The sequence below is a fragment of the Typopeltis vanoorti genome, chromosome 19, assembly GCF_054136105.1.
Source record: "Typopeltis vanoorti isolate ZY-2024b chromosome 19, IOZ_Tvanoo_1.0, whole genome shotgun sequence".
Taxonomy (NCBI): Eukaryota; Metazoa; Arthropoda; class Arachnida; order Uropygi; family Thelyphonidae; genus Typopeltis; species Typopeltis vanoorti.
Window position 1 is genome coordinate 62,534,253 of NC_143567.1, and position 21,622 is coordinate 62,555,874.

The following is a 21,622-nucleotide window of genomic DNA, read 5'->3' on the forward strand; positions in this document are numbered from 1 at the left end:
TTCCATATTTAATTTGGAAACCAGGAAAATCAGAAGACAAGACTGTGAAAAATTTATATCATGACCTCAACTAAAGAGCTATAAAACATTTTAAAAAAATGACTCAAGAAACAAAGGATAATCTACAATTAAAAGGCCCCTCTCCAAAAGAATGGACCAATCACTATAGCCCGCTTTTAAACAATAATAATCAAATTGAAATAAAACAAGTAGTAAGTCAAGAAACAAATGAAGAACCAATACAGTTTAATGATCTAAAGAAAATATTGGAAAAACTAAAAGATAGAAAAGCTACAAGAGAAGATGGAATAAATTCAGAACTATACAAATACAGCTCTAAACCATTTCAATTACAATTAATTAAATTCCTAAACAGAATATGGAAAGAAGGAAACATTCCACAAGAATGGAAGACAGCAATAGTCCTAAACATATTCAAAAAAGGAAACAGAAAGATTGCAGAAACTACAAAGGAATATCCATATTAAATGCGTGCTATAAAATATCTAGATGTAATTAAAAGTAAATTAACACCATGGACCGAGGAACTTATTGGAGAAGATCAATGCGGTTTTAGGAAAGTAAGGTCTTGCACAGATCCCACATTTACACTCAAACAAGTTATAGAAAAAATATTAGATTTTAACCTGCCAACATGTATGTGGCTTTCCTGGATTGTGAGAAAGCATATGATCAAATTAACAGAACAAAATTAATTAATATAGTGAGTGAATCGAAAGCTTCACCTCAAACCACCAAAGCAATACCAAATATAAGGGAAGAAAGCTATATTAAAATTAATAATGAAATAACCAAAAAAATTAAAACCAATAGAGGGCTCATTCAAGGAAATGGATTATCACTAATACTCTTCAATATATCTAGAAAAAATTTCTAAAGAGTGGAGGAAAAACAAAATCATAGGAATTAAAATAGGAAATAAAGAATTAACCAGCCTTTTGTATGCTGACAATCAAGTTATTTTTGCTGAAAATGAAGACCATTACAGAAAAATATACATGTATTGAACAAAACAATAGAACAGTGTGACATGAAAATCTCAATAAATAATACAAAATCAATAGCATTTCGAGGTAAAGAAATTAAACAATTTGGAAAAACTTAAAGATAGAAAAGCTACAGAAGAAGAGGGAATAAATTCAGAGCTAGTCATTCACAACAAAATAATAGAACAAATGAACAAATTTAAATATCTTGGAATTGCATATAAAAAGCAAAATTCCTAGCACTTATTGGAACTTTAAACAGACACTTCAGAAAACAGATGTCTAGAACAATTCAAATAAAACTTATAAAATAATAGTCAATCCAATTCTTAAATATGGTAGTGATAACATGGATTGGGGGAGAATGAGATAAAAGACAAGTGGAAGCTGCTGAAATGAAGTTCCTAAGACCACTGACAGGCTATAAAAGAATAGACAAAATAAGAAATGAAGAAATAAGAAAACAATTATCCATAATTAACATAACAGAAGACATCGCAAACTATAGAAAGAATGAATGAGCACAGGTGGCCAAATATTGCCTGGAAATATAAACCAAATGGATACTGATCAAGAGGAAGACCCAGGAATAGATGGGCAGAAGACTTTTTAAACCCTTGAAAACGTTACAGGCAAGCAATTGCCTGTAACAGCCAAGAAGAATTTGCCATCTTCACCAAAAATTGTGCATAGGTAACTGAAATGCTATGTAATATTATGAGGTTTTTTATTTTACTGGCTGCGCCATTGTAATATTATGAGGTTTTTATTTTACCTGTTTGTTGTTGTATAATATTGCTTTCTTTATCCTTGGCTTCTATATTTTTATTTGTTATACTTTAACCTTATCTTTTTCCTTTCATGTACTCGGTTAATCTTATTTCCCTTTCTCTACTTTCAGTATTCTTTCCTTATGCCGGAAATCTCTAGAAATTTATTTAATTATTATGAGCTGTGCCACTAAAGTTCTCCAAATGGCATAAGAAATTATTTATACTTCCAGTAAAGTTCCTCCTCTATAATTATATACAGTCGTGGCTAACTCTTAACTCAAAATTCATACCAAATTCCAATCTATCCCGCTCATAGGATCGTTTTTTTTTTTTTTTTTTTTTTTTTTTTTTTTTTTTTTTTGAGAACAGTGCAGTTGCGAAAAAGAGCAGACGGCACTCCTTTTAACAAACATGTTTATTTATACTAAAACAGTAATACAGGGTATGCACTAAAAGGATGCTACTTTCCTTTCCTCTCTAAGCTAAGCATAAAAAAAAAAAAAAAAAAAAACATCATATAGGACAAATTCTTAAGCATGCAACAAATACCAATGACGTAAATTATTAAACAATTAAATTAGATAACTATTAACTATCAGCCCATTTATAGTTTAGGAATTTCCATGCTTTGATTAATTATAATCTCCAGTTCCAACCTTCACATAAAATATAACACTCTTTAAGCAAACTACTTCTCATAACATTATATTTCTTAATTCTATAATCTTGTCAGTTCTTCTGAACCATTTCTTTACAATACAACGTAAGTTAAAATTTTCTTTACTGTCTTACAATTATAAAAAAAGATTCTCTCTATGCGAACAAATTATCAATCTACTGTATATAGCAGTTCTATAAATTCAGTCTTTCTAAACAGTCCTTCACATCAAAAAAAAAAAAAAAAAAAAAAAGTTTTGTAACCAAATTCAACTCACATGACTAATCCATAGGTACAGTGCACTTAGTCGTATTTCCTTTACAGACTTATTCTGGATCCCCCTTCTATGCTAGGGCTTGATCTATCACTTTAGACGTTTCATGGATACAGTGTTCTCCTATGGAATTTCTCGCAGGGCTGGAGCACGATCTTCCGGCGATGTAGGTACTGGGATGTAAGGTCTGACAGTCAAGACTTTGTCATCCTGGTCCTGGGCTGCTATTCGTTCTGTAAGGTTCCGTCTCCGGTTACCCTCCATGACTTCATCTGGAATCCAACTTAGTCCATGGATCGACTTCCTCCTTTTCTCCTGGCATCAAATCTGCCGATGCTCGATAGTCGATTCTATGATCCTTTTATTTGGCTTCTCGCGGGACCCTGCAAGGTTTTAGACCCCAGATATGCCCGTGCAAACTTTGATTAAGGTCTGAGACACCCCCCCCCCCCGTATCTTTCACATGTAACCTCTTATCCTTCTAGAAAGTGCAGACTTCTAGATCTCCCTGAAGTGTACATTTAATCCCTTTTACAGCATAGCGTAACAGCTTCTGATGTATACCGCCCTCTTTTGCTATTGACCTTGAAGGTGGTATTGGACTGCTTTGGTTACAATAGGTTTCTTTTTCACCCAATACTAAGTGATAACATCAAATATATTTCCGAATTCTAAAGCATTGCCCCTGAACTTCTATTTTTAGATATCTGTTTACTCTATTCTAGCATGTTTAATTCCTCTAGGTCTCTATAGATGAGCTTTGGTATTTACTTGCATAGATAAATTCTAACATGTTTCTGATTTCTAGGGCATTTTCCCTTGAACTACATATTCATATATCTTCTATTTACACAGTATCGTGCTAATTTTTCTGGGCTAATTTATATGGGCTGTTAGTATTTTTTACATATAAAATTTACAAGTTTACTTTTTGTGAATTTTTGATGCGACTCCTGTAAAAGTTGATACAATAAAATTTTTGGAAAATGAGCACAGATGGCCAAATATTGTCTGGAAATATAAACCAAATGGATACTAATCAAGAGGAAGATCCAAGAATAGATGGGCAGACGACTTTGTAAACCCTTGAAAACGTTACAGGCAAGCAATTGCCTGTAACAGCCAAGAAGAATTTGCCATCTTCACCAAAAATTGTGCATAGGTAACTGAAATGTTTTACTTGTTTACTCAACTGCATTCACTATGCAGTTGATATTTTCATTGTTTATTATTATTATTTGACATCTCCAGGAAGTCCCAGGACTCATTGACCGGTATTTCCGCAGACAATCACAAACATCCATGCCCATGGTGGGATTCGAACCTGCAGCCTTTTGGCTGGAATGCAGATATGCTATCTACTCAGCCAACCAGACCAGCTGGGGATGTTTCTGCTTATTTTCGTTGTCTTTGTCTTTTTATTGCTGATTTTCATACTAAATTTATTGCAACAGTTGTCTCGCACCTGATTTTACTTCATACCATCTTCCTGTATCTCCTTCAATTCTAACTGCTGACTTCAGCTTAAATGGAGACTATGTATTTCTTGATATAATGTTCCATTTTAGACCATATAACTGTAGCATTTGAGCCTCCGTAGCTCAGTCAGAATAGACAAAATCCTTTGATTGGAAAGACTTGGGTTCGATTCCTGTCCATGATGTAAGGATGATGTAATTTATCTGGTCTCTTTCGATTAAAGGTGAGTTAGTCGGTCTCATACGGAGGGAGGGGGGTCACCTGGAAACTTGGGTTTTTTTCACCCCCAGAACAGACAGACTGGCAATACATGATCTCCATTGAACACACACACCGGGAGACATAGAGCTAACCATCTTATCCTCTGGTACAGTTGGACGTACACATCTAAGAACCTTAAGGGTCCATGAGAGCTTAAGAAGAGGAAGAACTGTAGCATTTTGAATGGCTTTCCTCCTTGCAACTTGTCATATGCCTTTGAAATCAACAAAACTTAAATCCAAATCCTTGTTATGTTCCCAAGATTTCTTAACTATTTGTCTTTAATGAAAATGTAATCCTGATAAGTTCTGTTTGGCCTGAATCTAGCTTATTCTCACAAAACTTCTCTTCCACAATTGCTCTTAGCCATTTCTCAAGTATACTTGTATAAATCTTACCAGGAACACTCAGTAGGGAAATGAGTCTGTAATTCTCATATTCAGTTTTATTTTCCTTTTCATAGATGGATACTATGAGAGCTCTGCTCCAATCATACTGCAGCCACTGTAAAACTTTTATACCTCCATACTTAAGCATTTCTGGTCGAATATCATCTACACCAGCTATCTTTCCACGTTTCATGCTTTTGATTGCTTTTTCTACTTCAAGTATGGATATGTATTCTAGATTGCATGCCAGGTCACTGTTTTTTACCACTGTGCTGTCAGTGATTGTTTCATTTAGCAATTTTTTGAAATAATTACTCCATACTTCAAGGATATCTTTTTCTCCAGTTTTCATGACACCTTTATTATCTCTAATTCCTTTTATACAGTACGCTTTCCTCCATTTCTGAGCATTTTTAACAACCTCCAGAATGTCTTGCCACCTTGTTAATATTTATTTTCTGTGTTCTTACCAAACTCTTCCCATGACTTTTGTTTAGCTAGTTTTACACAGTACTTCACTTTCTGACATTTTTCTCTGTATTTTCTAAAGCACAAACGACTCACTTGCCAGGAACTTTCCATATCCTTTCTTCTTTTCCTTGACTGCCTCTTTAACTTCATGAGTCCACAATGGAGTTCTGATTTTTCTATCCTTGCTGAATCAATCAATGTTTTCTTTAGGATTTGACATTGAATTTCCAAGATTTAGTTTTGTTTTCAAACTCTTTAATTTTTTCTTCAATGATGTTTGTATATTTGAGTCTACAGTTCACCTCTGAAAGTTGCTCAACCAGGAACACTTAGTCATTATTATTCATTTTAAAACTTTCTTACACACTTTTCGATATGAAATTGAATTTTATCCTCCTCTAAATAGTGATTGTGATCACTTATTTCACATCCTCTTTATATACTCTTGTGTCCTGAATAAGGGGGGGAAACATCACTGTCAACCATAGCATAGTCAATGAGACTTTCTTATTTCTTGCATCTTCTCTCCATTTGAATTTGTGCACATTTTTATGTTGGAACATGGTGTTAGCAATAACTAATCCATGTCCTAAACAGAAATCTAGCAGGCATTTACCGTTATTATTAGCTTTGCACTTTTTTCCAAATTTTCCCAAAACATTTCTGTATGTGTGGTAATCATTTCCTGCTCTGCTGTTTATATCTCCAACAAGGAGCAACTTATCCTTTTTCATTGCAACTTTTCTAATGCCTCAAAAAAATTCCTCCATTTCTTCCTTTGTAGAACCTTCTGTGGACCATAACCCAAATAAGTTTCATTGTCAAGTTCCTCCATTTTGATATTTGTCCACATCACTCTACTTGATATTGCCTGCCATTCAAGAAGATAATCTTCATATCTAGTGTTAAATATTATAGCTACTACCTCTTTTCCCTGATTGTTATTGCCTGAATATATAACATTTTGTATTTGTCATATAGAAATATCTCACCTATTTTTGTCTTTTTTCAGTCATACTTATTATGTTAATCTGTTACCTATGCAGTTCTTTTGCTAGTTCCATTTCTTTTCCATTGATGCTTCTTATATTGATCTTGAACCAATCTTGAACTCTGATGTTGAGTTGGGATGTGTTCTGGGATTTGTGGAACCATATCATGTGGGGCATCAAACATTTAACACAATTTCAGCCACAAATTTTTCACACATCACTATAAACATGGACGTGCAGTGTCCATTGAAATTAAAGTAACATTTGCATACCACTTAAATAACATGGATCATCATCATAATCAGTTTCCTGATGTACCATAAAGGAGTGTAGCAGCTATTACACTACTGCATGATTAAGTTTGTTATTAATAATCTCCTATTAGAAAATTAGAAAACTAGTTAAAAGAGACAAGAATAACTGGTTAAGTGAAAAATACAAAATGCAGAAAAGCTATCAAAAGAAAATAATCTTCATGGATTATATAAACAAATAGACCAAATTAGTAAGACACAGACAACAAAAATTATAATGATCAAAAACAAAGAGAGACAACTAATTGAAAGTAAAACAAAAAGAATGGCCAGATGGGAAGAATACTTCAAAGATTTATATAATAAAAGCAGCTCCCAGGATATTACGATTCTAGCCACTGAAATGGAAGAGGAAACAAATATCTCTACCAAAGAAATAATAAAGCACACAGCATAGAAAACTCAAAACTAGGAAAGCGCTTGGCATTGATCAAATACATGATGAATTCTTAAAAGCAGGAAAGGAACAACTTTTGGAACCATTAAAAACATTATTTGGAAGGATCTACAAAAACGAAGCAGTGCCTACTGATTTGGACCAAATCAGTCATAACTCCTATATACAAAAAAAGGAGATAAAACAGAGTGCAATAATTACAGAGGCATTAGCCTCCTCAGTATTCCAAGTAAAGTTTTTACAAAAGTACTCCAAAAACAAATTAAGCCATATATAGAACTGGCACTAGGAGAAGAACAAGCCGGTTTCAGACCATGGCGAAGCACAATTGGTCAATTATTCACCTTAAGATAGCTAATAGAAAAGACACTAGAGTACAACCAAAATTGCTACATAAATTTCATAGACTTTCGTCAGGCATTTGATTCAATCCATAGAAGAGAACTATGGAAAACCATGGAAAAATTTGGAACTCCCAACAAAACCATAAGAATAATAAAGAATCTGTATGAGAAATCTGAAAATGCAGTACGAATGGAGGACACCTTAACCAACTGGTTCCACACAGAGAGTGGAGTAAGACAGGGATGCAGTCTGTCACCAGACCTGTTCAATCTTACACTGGAAGAAGCAACCAATAAGGCAGATGACATTGCATTACTTGCAAGCACAGAAGAAGAACTACAGCGAATTTCTGATAAAATAAAGGAGAAGTGTATAAAATCTGGATTAAACATAAATATAGACAAAACAAAAATTATGCAATTAGGAAAAAGAAGCACCAATCTGAAAATTGAAATTGATAGTAAGAATCTAGAGCAGGTAGAAGACTTCACCTACCTTGGAGGAGTTATTGAGTATAATGGTGAAATTATAAAAGATATAAACAGACGAATCAGTCAAGCATCCCAAACGTTTGGACAACTTAATAAAATATGGAAGTCAAGAGACATCAAACAAGTAACAAAAGTAAGAATCTATGAAACAATGGTCCTCCCAATACTCTCTATGGAAGTGAATGCTGGAATCTCAGAAAGGCTGAAGAGAAAAAAATTATTAGTTACTGAAATGGGTTGGCTAAGAAGATTACTTGGAGTATCTCTGCTGGATCAACTAAGAAACGAAGACATAAGGAAACGACTAAAACAAGAAATAACAATAATAGACAAAATCCAAGAAAGAAGACTGCGATGGTTTGGCCATGTGACTAGAATGGGAACGGAAAGACTACCATCTAAAGCCCTGAATACAATGATGGAAGGTAAAAGATCCAAAGGACGGCCCCGAATTAGATGGATAGACAAAATAAAAGAGGACCTGAAAACCAAATCACAACAAGCGACACCAAACTGGACAGAATTGTTCAGACTCTCTCGGGACAGACAGAAGTGGAAAGAGTTCATTTGGCCTCATCATCATCCACATAGATGATGGAAGAGAAAAGAAGAAGAAAAATCTCCTATTATCAGTTTCATTCCAAATTAATGTATTAATTATCAGCACTCCAATAGTGCCATAATCTAACATTTCATTCAATCTTCTGAGGCACTTCTGCCTGAAGCAATCTTCCCCCCTCCCCCATTATTTTTAAGCTAATTTCACTGATAGCCATGGTTCTCCTGGTGAAAACAGCAGAGAACTTGTTTAATGGACTGACTGCCATTGACCTAATGTGTAAACTTGCCACTGGTGAAAGTAGGTCGTTAATATTTTCTCTTCAAAAATATATAATTCTTGGTATAAACAGGCCACCCACTGAATTAGAAACTTTTATTTTACATACAGGTATGCAATTGCCAATACTGATCCTCTTCAGTTCCCTGTGCATAGTTCGGTGAGACATGGGTCAGAACAGCCCTCACTAAATACTTCATTCAATTGCTGCACACAGGAAGTTCTATTTTTCCATACAAGCCTTCTCAGATGACTGTGATCTCATTCCTGACAAACTGTCTTAGGACCACAGTTGCACCTCTTACACAAGAGGTGCAAGCAATGTAGGTTATTTTTCCATTGATTAAACACTCAGGATATTTCACCATTTGAGAAAACAGTCAGCTCTGCTGTTTTCAAAATTGTGGCTCTGGCCAGATGCCCACAATAATTCCTTTATTAATACATTAATAATCCCTATATATTTACTGAAAGATAAAGATCATTTGTTTTTCCCATTGCTATCAACACTATTTGCGATTACTGCCAGCCAGCCCATTATAAGCGAGCAACACCAATTTTGCACTAATATTCTTGTGCACCCTACCATAAGCCACTTTTTAATTTGCTGTTGTTGCCAAATTTTCTTAGTATTTTCTCATCAGTAATATATAATTCATGTTTTTCCACATCACTGTAGCTACATTTGTTTTTCTTTGTTTTTCTGAATCAAATCACCTCATATTGTTGGTGTGTGTGTAAAAGAAGTATTTACCCATACACTATTTACAGGATATCAGCTCCTGGAAAAAAAAAAAAAAAAAAAAAAAAAAAAAAAAAAAAAAAGTTTACACCTATTGAAAAAAAAGAAAAAAAAGGGGCGATTTGTGTTAATTGCCTGTGATGTTAGTACAATCTTGATGCTGCTTGCATCTAATAAGCTAGATGCCTTCTTCCTCTGCTCCGACATCATGTTAGCACAACTGGGGCATTTCAGAAACAACACAACAGATTTTACAAATCTGTTGTGTTGTTTCTCTCATTTATTCACTTATAAAAAGTGTTTAGTTTGATTTCACTATAGTTACTTTGTACTACAATCTTTCCATTCTCCCATTTGAAATATATGCATTGGCAATGAATTATCGTGTAGTTTGCGACAATGTTCATTACTAAAAATACACTAGAAGATAAATCCAAAATGGCATTCTGATAAAGACAGCCAACTACAAGTTATCTCATAGTAGGTAGTCAACGTACTAACCACTCAGCTGGCCATATAGATGAAATATATAAAATAGTTTATTCTTCATATTCATATTGCTTTTAATGACTTGGATATGAAGAATAAATTATCTGATATATTTCATCTATGTGGCCATTTTGGTGATTAAATTAGTTTCCTGCTGTTTTTTTTTTTTTTTCATCAGGAGAACTGTGTGTATTCTCTCTATGTTCACTTGGCATCTACAGATGCCGTATGGTCACTCCGATGCTTCGTGATGTTCCACACCAAGCCTTGCCATGTAGTCCTGTTGTTTGCTTTTCTGGCAGCCTCAACTCTCTGAAGATCAGCCACTCCACACATGCCATCCATCCATCTCATTGATGGTGTACCCCTGCCTCTTTTTCCAGGAACTTTACCTTCTATTACTGTTCTGAGAAGTCCTCCTTCCATCCTTTCTATTTGTCCAAAATATTTTAACTTTCTTCTGCCAATATCCTTAAAGAGCTTTAAAGTTCTGCTGATCTTTTCTAACACCCATTCATTTGTACACCTTTCAGTATAGGATATCCTCAGCAGCCTTCTGTAACACCACATCTCAAAAACAGATATCCATTTCTTATCTGACTTCTTTAGGTTCCAAGTCTCTCATCCATAAGTCGCTGTTAGAAAAACAACTGCATCTAAAATCCTCAACTTTGTTCCCATGGAGATAGATCCATCCTTCCAGATTTTAGACAGGTCTCTGACTGCTGTTTTAGCCATTCCTAACCTTTTTCTGACATCTTCTGAACAGCAATTCTTCACATTAATAATGGATCTCAGGTACTCAAACTTGCTGACTTCCTCAATTCTTTCTCCATTAAGGTACACTTGTTTCTCAAGAGTTTCTCTGTTTGTTTTTCCTTTGAGAACCATGATCTTTGTCTTGCTAGAATTGAGTTGACGTCCTCTGTTATTACTGATCTTGTTAACTTTGTTAAGAATTAGTCCTAGTTCTTCCATGTCTGTGTGTATTGTATATCATATATCCATAATAATGCTTAATGGTATAAGCAACACAAAGAGAGTAAAAAAATACATTTATTATACTTACTGATATATATTGTTAGTCCTACTGAGCATCGTTAGAGCACAGTTACTGAACTAAGTAATCAGGAAAACAGTTCAATTTGTTCCGTAGAAGGTGCATTACATGGTGGTTTCTATGGCCAGATGACCATAAAGTTAATTTAGAGAAGTCAGGCTATCAAGTCCCAAAATGACAGTTTCTCAGATCTTTGGTAAATTAATGCAACCATACTTGTTGAAGTTGAAAGAGTGCTTCATTGGTGATTCAAAATATAGTCTCAAACCTATGACTTCTATGTAATATAGATGTTTTCCTCCATCTAATCCTATGTAAAGGAGTATCCAGATCATGGTCTGCCAATCCTGACTTGCCATACAGATGATCACAGATATAATTTGTGTGTTCTTCCAGGTGGATGTTAACTGATCTACCATTCTGTCCAAAAGAGGCTAAACTGCAGGCACAAGGAGTTTTACATACTCAGGTGCAGAGATGGATAACAAAGATGGTATCAGGATTGTACAATGTTAGTTATGAAGATAGGCTGAGGGAATGTACACTGTAGAGTTTGGTGGATAGAAGGAGAAGTGATATGATTGAGACTTTTAAACTGTTGAGAGGGTTATAGGGGAAGGAGCAAGGACCATCCCTGGAAGTTATGAAAGGAAGTTGTAAGCAAGAGGGTAAGGAGTAGTTTCTTTGTATGGAGGGTGGTTGAACTATGTGATGCATTGCCTGATAGTGGTGAGAGCACAAATGGTCAATGAGTTCAAGGAATGGTATGATAGACTTTGTGTTTTCTAGAATGAGCCTCCTATGATGAGTCTTGTGACTCCATGGAAGCGTGAATCATAATAAATGATAATAATATAGGAAACTTACAAACATTATAATCTGATAGCATAATAAAAAATTGCAGTGATAGTTACCATTGCAAATCACCTTTTTTTGCTGGAGTGAAAAATACATTTCATGAGTATATCTATATCTTGTCATAAGTAGATAAAAGTTTGCACTTGAAATATTGTATTTTATAATGCTGTACATCATCATAAAGACCACTTTCCAATCCTTGTCATAATGTATGCTATTATACATGCTTTTTTAATGGTGTGTGTGTTGTTTATTGTGCATGTGCTATCTTCACATCAAGTATCTTGATGTCAATGTACTCACTGTATATAATAATATAAATAGCTTAGCTATGAAGGTACTTTACCCACAAACATTTCTAGTAAAATATGGCTGAAAACAAAAATGTATCAAGTAACATGATTTTAATCATATTACACTTGGGACCCCCTCTCCCAAGCATACACATACCTGAGAGGAACAATTTTTATTCTACCACTGCTCACTACCATTCCTACTGAACAAGGAGTTGGCAAACAGTAGTAAAGTTTATACTTCACTGCTCTTTCATGATGTTACTTGTACGTCAACCCTCAGTCTTATATATTTTATAATATAGAAACATTTTATATAGATAATTTATATACAGCATTGGCACTAGTTGTAAACATAAGAACATCTTTTGTTCAGCAAATATGGCAGCATGCTTCTTATCTTTCTTAGTTTTAAGCATTGGTTTATTATTATTTTTTAATTTTGAAAAATATTTTAATACAATTTTTTAAATTTATCTCAACTCTCACACAAGTTGCAAAACCTTGAACACAAAAGTGTTGTATATTCTGGGAGAGGAGGTCAGGGACAGATTGCCAGCAAGAAAGAAGGAATCTGTTGATGTATTCCCTTGAACATCTGAAGGTCATAATCCTTGAGGACAATGGTGTGTGGAAGGCTGCCCCAAAGAACAGTGATAGACGGAATGAAAGGGAAGAATTAGAAATTGTTTTGATAAGTTTGAAGCTGAATTGTGTATAAATGATGACCAGCAGCTACACGTGCTTTTACATGTTTAGAAAAAAGGAGGAATAGTTTAACACTTCCTATGAAAATATGTAATAAAGGCATAATGCAGAAATATCATCAATGAGAAAGTAATTAGAGGGCATCTGTGCTAGAGAGGCTGGGGTCATCTTTTAAGTGTTTTATTCTTTTTGGATAGCATCTATCATTCTATAGAAAGTTTTTAGTGCACCACCCTAAATGTCAAAACTGTTTAGGCAATATTATTAGGATATTAAGTAGAAATAATCTCAATTCATTCTGGAGTATCACTATATATACTGCATGTAAGTGCATTTTTAATTAGTAAATTAATGACTGGTCTATGCAGTAATCCCTCAATGAATGCGCCCCCGATTAGTGCGTCATTTTTTTTCGATGCCCAAATTTGATTAGTGCGCCTATATGCATCTTAAAAATAAATGTTACAGATTTTAAAAATTTTCTTTCTATACATTTTTATGGCTAACTATTTTAAAAAATCACTCACCAGAATGAAATAATTTAGTAACCGATTTAAAACATTTTACAGAGTTATTTTTAATGGCATACTACACTACTTCCACGTACACTATGTATACTATGTTCCAAATTTTTACTTCCAAATACAACTTCTCTCATACAACCTATGGACCAGGGGATTATCACAATCTTTAAGGCATACTACCTGAGAAGAACATTTAAACAGGCAATAGAAGCAACATCTGGTGAGAATTCTATGACATCAGTAGAATTCTGGAAGAAATTTAATGTTAAATCTGCTATTGAAAATATTCATCAATCTTGGAATGAAATTACTGCTAGCAATGTGCGAGCCATTTGTAAGCACATTCTTCCACATTGTGCAAAAGATTTTGGAAGCTTTTCAAATGAAATGGATAATGTTGTTGAGGAAATTGCCAACATTGGGCATGAACTGGGTTTTGATGAGATTGACAATGATAATGTCCAAGAGTTAATTATATCTCATTCTGAAGAGCTGAGTGATAGTCAGCCAAAAGAAATTTCACAGAAACAATTTGAAAATATTTTTCGTGCAATCGAAGTTTTTAAGCAGCAATGCTTAGAGGCTGACCCTGATGAAGAGAGAAGCAGTAAAATTTGCAGAAGAGTAGAAGAGGCAAGTACTGTTGGTTGTATGAAAAAAAGAATCAAAATGCCTGCCAAATGACGTTAGCTCAATTCTTTGTTAAGAAGTAGAATAATAAAATTTATATTCTGAATATATTTTATTGTCTTTCAGCTTCATGGTTTTCCTTTAACTAGGCCCTGAGACATACCTTAATTCTTTTATAAAAAAAATTAAGGTTCAAAAAAGAAATTTGAGGAACGAATTATACTTTTTCCCATAGGTTATTATGTTCGATTAATGCTCATGTTTTAAAGAACGCATTAGGTGCATTAATCGAGGGATTGCTGTACTTTAATAATTTAAAAAAAATTATATATATGTATATTGTTTTTCATATACTTAAAAATAATTAATAAATACCATTTTCAATACTAATTCTCAGGTTCTGGAAATTTGTTGCTCACTTATAGTCAGGTGAATTCTCCTTGTACATCAGAAACAAAAGGAACAGTAGTTGAAATCAATTTCTCTTGTGGTACTCATATGGGGAACCCTTCATTTATCTCTAGTGAAAATTGTGTTTTTAAATTCCAGTGGATAACAAGTGTGGCATGTCCTGTAAAAAGGTAAATTCTCCAGAAGTTTTACTTTCTTTGTTATAGTATTTTGAAATAGTCAGTATGCAATAACTTGGATGTATTATATCAACTTAAGTGCTAAATTATATTGTAAATTAATTCTACGTTAATTACAAATAAATGCTTGGTGAATAAGGTTTGCATACTAGGCCTAAATTTACAACACTGATTTCCAAAATGCTATCCGATTTTTGGAGTCATGCAAGGACTTTTCAGAACTTGAGAATATCAGATATTTTAGATTTTTAATGGCTCATTATTGATTGGAGATGAGAAGGTTGTGGAGAGGAGAGTGACTAAGTTGATGAGTGATGTAAAAAATGTTCCTCCCTACATTGATAGATTGAGAGCTTGTGGATTGTAGAGGTTGGTTGATAGGCAGAGAAGAGGGGGATATGATAGAAACATTTAAATTACTAAAAGGTTTTTATGAGATTGATGCAGGGGAAATATTTCAGCTGTATGATAGTAATGGAAGAACAAGAGGTCATCCCTGGAAATTAAGGAAAAGTGTGGTTAACAAGGGTGTGAGAACAAGGTTTTTCGCCTGGAGGGTGGTGAATGAGTGGAATGCATTGCATGATTCTTCGTCTGTAAATGAATTCAAGAAGAGATATGATAGATATTGTTTTGATAGTTTGGGTCTGCCGCGATGAGTCTACTGACTCCATGGAGATACTCGTAATAATAATAATAATAATTATAATACAATAAAAGAAGCAAACACTTTAATATTCTGCTTTCAGCTGTTGATGTTATTCTCAAGGTTAGAGCAGTGACAGGGTAATTGCAAAGATACATAATGTAGAAATGAGCAATAGTGCAAAATATTCAGTAATGTCCTAAAGTCCTGGCGGCTGCTTGTTCTGGATGCAGTCAAAGATAGTCAGTTTTGTAATTTTAGTCAGAGAATGACAGTTTCCAAATATTGTAGTTTCTTGGAGTCAAATTCATTTAAATTAGTTAGGAGTGCTCTGTAAAGCATATACTTACCAGTTTCACCTTTAAAATAGTCTTTTTTTTATGAGTGGAGTTGTACTGTATAAAGGATGTTGAGGACATAATTTACCAGTCCTTTTTCTGATTCATAAATACAGCAGGTCCTCTGTTTACTTAGGTTTGTGAACTTACACAACCTGATATTTAGCCATTTTTATTTTATTTATATAAACTACCTTGAGAAGAGCTGATGGCTCATTCTTTGTGCATTGCCATGCCCATATGATCTGTTCAGTGTTAACTCTCTTTGTATTGTGAACTGATGCTAGATCATGTATTTGTTTCATTTATTGCGACTTCAACTTGTTAGGACAGTATTCCACATGCATTTAATTAATCAAGATTAGTAATGATAAATGTCAGTGAATTTTAATATGATTATTAGTGTAAATTAATATTGTATTGTACTAACTGTCATTTGAATTTAATGAATTAATAATGGCTTCTAAATAATGCTACTGACTGTGCTAAAATACGAGGTGGTATCAAAACGTTTCGAGACTCGGTTTGTAACATGCCAACAGATGGCAGCACAAGACTGCATGCACAGTCACCTTTTGGAATACTGACTTATGAAGGTAGGGAGCACCTACCTTCATAAGTCAGTGTGCCAAAAGACATTGTTTGCATCGGGAGCTGTGCAACTGATGCTATTCTGACCACCTGCGTTACCATATCTGCAATTTCATCATGGACAGCAAGTTAGAACAAAGAGCAAACGTGAAATTCACATTTGATAAAATGTGAAATTCAAGGATCATTATGGTGATGAAACTTGGGTGTACGGGTAAGACCCTGAAACGAAGCAACAGTCTTCACAGTGGAAGAGCCCATCATCTCCACGACCGAAAAAGGTGAGGCAGGTCTGCAGCTCGAACAAGTGCATGCTCATTGTCTTTTTCGACATTCGTGGCATTGTGCATCGAGAATTCGTCCTCAGGGGCCAGACTGTCAATAGCGAGTTCTATTGCCATGTTTCCCTCTGACTGTCTCTCCTTCTCAGTTTACTGCAAACCTACACACAGGCCAATACATACACAAAAATTCTTACCACCACCACCCAACACAAAAACTAGGTGTCATAAGCACCCTTAAACACAGAGCCCTAACTATTTGTTCTAATGAACAGGCTCTAAACCAGGAATACAAGATCATCAAGCAAACATTTATCAAAAATGAATACAGCAAAAAAACTATTCACAAGATCCTCCATAAAGATACCAGTAAGAACAAAAAAGATTTCAAGAATGCTATTGCCATTCCTTATGTTAGAGGCATTTCTGAAAAAATAGACAGAACACTTTGCAAATACAACATTAAAACCACCTTTAAACTCCCAAATAAGTTGAGACACCTACTCAGTTCTTCTAAAGATCCTCTTCCACACCTAGCCCACCCAGGGGTATACAAAATACAATGCACATGTAACATACCATACATACGAGAAACAGGGCGAACTATCCCAATCAGACAAGACGAACACAAATGACAATTAAATACCTCCATTTTGGTAAAACCGGCCTTTCTGACCATGCACTCCAAACATACCACAGAATTGATTGGAAAAATACCAAGTCCCTACACTGCACCAAAATCTGGTTTGAGAGAAAATTTAAAGAGTCATGTGAAATGCTCACACACAACCCAAACCTCAACAAAAATGATGGCCTAACCATTTCAAGAATGTGGAGGACCCATCTACAACCTGTATAACAGCCTAAACTAGCCATAGAAAAATCTCACTACAAGAAGACAACCTGGTGAAGTGTTTGTAACATTCAACAGAAACTGAAAGAAATCATATTATAACAATCAGAAATATCCAGAAGAATATTAATACTTGAGGACTTTAGCAGTTTATTGTAGTTGTATTTTTATTTATTTATTTATTTTATTTTATTATATTTATTTTATTTTTATTTTTATCACTAGAGGTCAGGCTAGGGAAAAGGATTTATTAACTACGTAGATTTAGTTTACCGGTATACAGGGCATGAGCATGTAGCTTGGTTCCTTATACACTTGTATTCTTCTGATGATGACCTCGATACAGGGGTCGAAACGTCAAGTTTTATTTTATTAGTAATTAATAAAATAATCTGTTCAACACGTGTGTTTTTGTGTCCCTAAATTTACAAATATCAGTATATAAGTTTGTTGGGCCAAATCATAGAGGCATCTTTTTAATAAAATTTTATCGCCAAAAGTTGTGCCATATTTATGTATATAAATTTTCCTTATAACTGTAGGCTAAGAAATTCATGAAATTATTTGACTTGGCTGGTAATGCCAAATACAGGTAACCCTAGTATAATGCGGATGTTAGGTTCCATAGAAATGCTGTTTTATATAAATCGCATTATGCGAGACTTAGATCACATAGAAAAAGTAAGGTTAGTTCTGAAATCATTTTTTTTTTTATTTATATAAACAACAATGACATATCCAACAAAAACAATATTTTTATTTAATTCAGGTAATTCATTTAAGTTAAGAAAACAAACTATGAGACAAATACATAGTATAAAATTATAAAAATTACAAATTGTACATAAATTTCATTGCACAATAATGCATAAACGATTTAGACAATAAAATAAAGCGCATATTTTAATCATCATCGCGTCTTCAGAAATAACATTTCGTAGATGTTCTTTAAGTGGCTGGAAGTCATCACCACTTGAAATCTCTTGGACATCATTTGTATAATTCTCATTGCCTACTTCGGCTGGTTTAGTTATCAAGAAGTCCATATAATAAAACTTTGCCTACCACTATGCTGCAATTTTTTTATTAAGTTCATAATATGGAGCTAAACAAATATCCAATCGTCTCATGAATTTTCCCGAGCACTCCATTGAGGGATCATTATCTGTAAAATAACTTCCTAACTTTCTTGCCAAGTCCAATCCTTCTGCTAATTTCTTTAAACTGAATTCTTTAACGGATTCATCACAATCAGAATCTTCGGCAGAACTTTCCCTGCCATTTGGTTTGATGCCATCTATTAATTGTAGCAATTCCTCCTCATTTAAATCTGTTTCTCCATCAGTTAATTCACTAATTTCGTTTTCAACCATATCGCAAAAGCCCTCTCCACCAAAAATGTGTGCAACGGTTATTATATGATGTAGCATGACATCCACTGGAGGTACAAAATTTTGTTCCAGAATGGCTTCAGGCCATATTTTTTCCCAGCAAGCATTGAGCGTAGAGGGTTGTAATTCCTTAATGGACAGAGAAATAATTTTTCTACAATTCAATATTGAAAACTCTTTCCACACTTGGGTCAGTGTCATGTTTGGATTAGATTCCATTTTTTCCAAAATTAATTGGAATGTTCGCTGAAATTTAAGTCATATTATATCATTCCAAAATTAATTGGAATGATATAATATGACTTAAATGTTGATATTATTCATTGGTCAAGTGATTGAATAAGTGAAGTAGTATTAGGCAGCAAAAAAAGTTATTTTCATATTCTGATTGCTTAAATTTGTTTGGTGGCCTAGTGCATTATCTAAAATTAGTAGAATTTTGAAGTCCATATTCTTTTTCTTTGTGTAACTTTCTAAATCCGGTACAAAACACTTGAAAAACAAATTTTCAAACACGCTAGCTGTAACCCATATCTTTTTTGTGCCTGCCAATAAACAGGTAGCGCGGACTTGTCGAGTCCTTTCATCGCACGAGGATTTGCGGATCGGTTAATAAACATTGGTTTTTGTCATGTAATCACTTGATGCATTACTACAAAACAGTAGAGTAATTCTATCTTTGGAAACTTTGAATCCAGGAGCTGATCTTTCATTTTTCGAAATATAGGTGTGTTTTGCCATTTTTTTTTTTTTTTATATATAACCCAGATTCATCTGCATTGAACACCTGATCTCACTATAACCACCTTCTTCAATGATTTTTAAAAGTTCTGCTGGGAATTTCCTGGCAGTTTCAATGTCTGCTGATGCTTATTCTCCCTAGATTTTAAGATTATACAAAGAAAATCGCTTTTTAAAGTTTTTGAACCAACCCTTACTGGCACAAAATCCATGCTGAGAGATTTCTTCTGAAGAATCTTGATCAAGTTCTTTTAAATGTTTATAAACTTTGAGAGCTTTTTGCTTAATAAGGTGTCCATCCAAAGGAATTTTCTTTTAAGTGCAATCTTCTATCCAAATCATTAGAGATTTCTCCATTTTCTTCTATTAGAATATCGCGCAGACGAGCAATATGCTATGCACTTACCATTGACCCACGAACAACGCTTTCTCGTATTTATGTTCATTTTGTTTGATTGATCGAATTGTTGATTCATTTAAATTCAGAGTCCTTGCAACAACTCCTGGTTTTTCTCCAATTTTCAACCGATCCAAGATTTTAATTTTTTTCTTCAAGAGAAATGAATTTTCTCTTCAATGTTAGTTTTTTCCCTTTCGTGTTGCAGTTTTAGTGACCATTACAATAAAAATAAACTTTTACATAAAAAAAAAAAAGCATTACATATGTATGTAACTCACCAGAAAATAAACTGCTCAGCTTGAGAATAACACACTTATGATTTTTAATGCACTTTCCTGGCAGAAAACGAAGACAATTTTCAACAATAAACACTATACAGTAAACTCTAGATGGCGAACCTATGACACTTATGTCAAAGGTGGCACGTCAGAGAATTTTGCTGGCATTTCAACGATTTACAGGTGATATCCTTTTATACGCTTTTATTCAACTTTTTTTTTAAATTATTACAATACATACAAGTTGAATTTTGCTTTACACAAGAGAACAACTATAAAGACGTGCATATGATTGGTGCAGTATTAACAAAAGATCGCACGACCCAAAGACAAAAGCAACCGACAAGTGTTGAGTTTAAATGCTAATTCTCTTCAATCAAATTCCATAACATCTGAAACTGTCATAACAACATTCACTATTAGTTTTAACACATTCACAACAGGGTGTCATTTATCGTCCCGACGGAATTTCTCATTACCGACTGGCTCAACTCGCAGAAAAGTTTCAACCGTTGGTTGAATTTTATGGCTGCTTGTTTGCATTTGAGATGGCAGGCGAACTCTCACACTTATTTATATGGCATGTTTCAATTCTTGGTAGAATTTTATTTTAAGTTAGCCTTTGATCTATCATAATGACATCGAGAATTTCAAATGCAATAAAACAAACACTTATTTCTTAATTGAAAAATTGGACAATAGTTTTTAGTTAGATACTGTGTTTCAGTGCAACATATGGTTTTGCTTGAGTCTATACAGCATAGTTTGTATGAGAGGGGACATGTGATTCATTAGTTAGCACTGTTTTTATTCCAGCTGTCTCTAATTGCACTATTTGTTGAGAAATATATTACACAGACTGCAAAATCCTCTGTACAGTACCTTATTCAGGGATACAATAAAACTATATTCAATACTTATAACTACTTGCGTGATATGGGCAAACACAAATTTAACAAAGATAAAATTTGATTTTTAAGTTCCGCAGTGAAAAATATATGAAAAAAAAATAAAGGGATTACTAGAAATTGTAGAGTGCGTTATATCGAAACTGCGTTGAACAAGGATTACTACAATTTGGAGACCACATTATATCGAAACCGCATTGTATAAGTACAACATTATATGAGGGTTACCTGTATTTTTCATGTTAGAAAAAAACATTATTAAACAAGTTGAAGGAATATTTGGCTTATAGACAGAAAAGAAGAGGATATAATAGAAATATGTTACTAAAAGAATTTTAAGAAATGGATGCTATGGAAATTTTTCAGTTCATTCATGCTAGAATGGGAGAGGAAGAGTGAGAGAGAGCAAGTAATCACTTTTTTTTTTTTTGAATGAATTGCCAGAAGAGTGCTCACTGTGACAGCACTTGTGACAGAGTGATCACAAGTGCTCTGCACAAGTTGGTGAAAGAGATTTAAGGAGAGGTATAATAATTGTTAGCGTGGATCTCTTGCAATGAGTTTTTCACATTCAATGGAGATGTCTATGTAATAAGAGTTAATTTAGATTTG

The 21,622-nt window shown here is 34.0% G+C and overlaps 1 protein-coding gene across 2 annotated transcripts in view; it reads left to right on the plus strand.

Moving 5' to 3' along the window:
• The window catches only part of Lerp (lysosomal enzyme receptor protein), a 514,158-nt gene that overhangs the window by 422,701 nt on the left and 69,835 nt on the right, over positions 1 to 21,622 (plus strand). For both annotated transcript variants that reach the window (XM_090408956.1, XM_090408955.1), the window contains exon 35: positions 14,391 to 14,574. In XM_090408956.1, the coding sequence (XP_090265082.1) occupies positions 14,391 to 14,574 (184 nt within the window). The remainder of the gene's footprint in view (positions 1 to 14,390; positions 14,575 to 21,622) is intronic.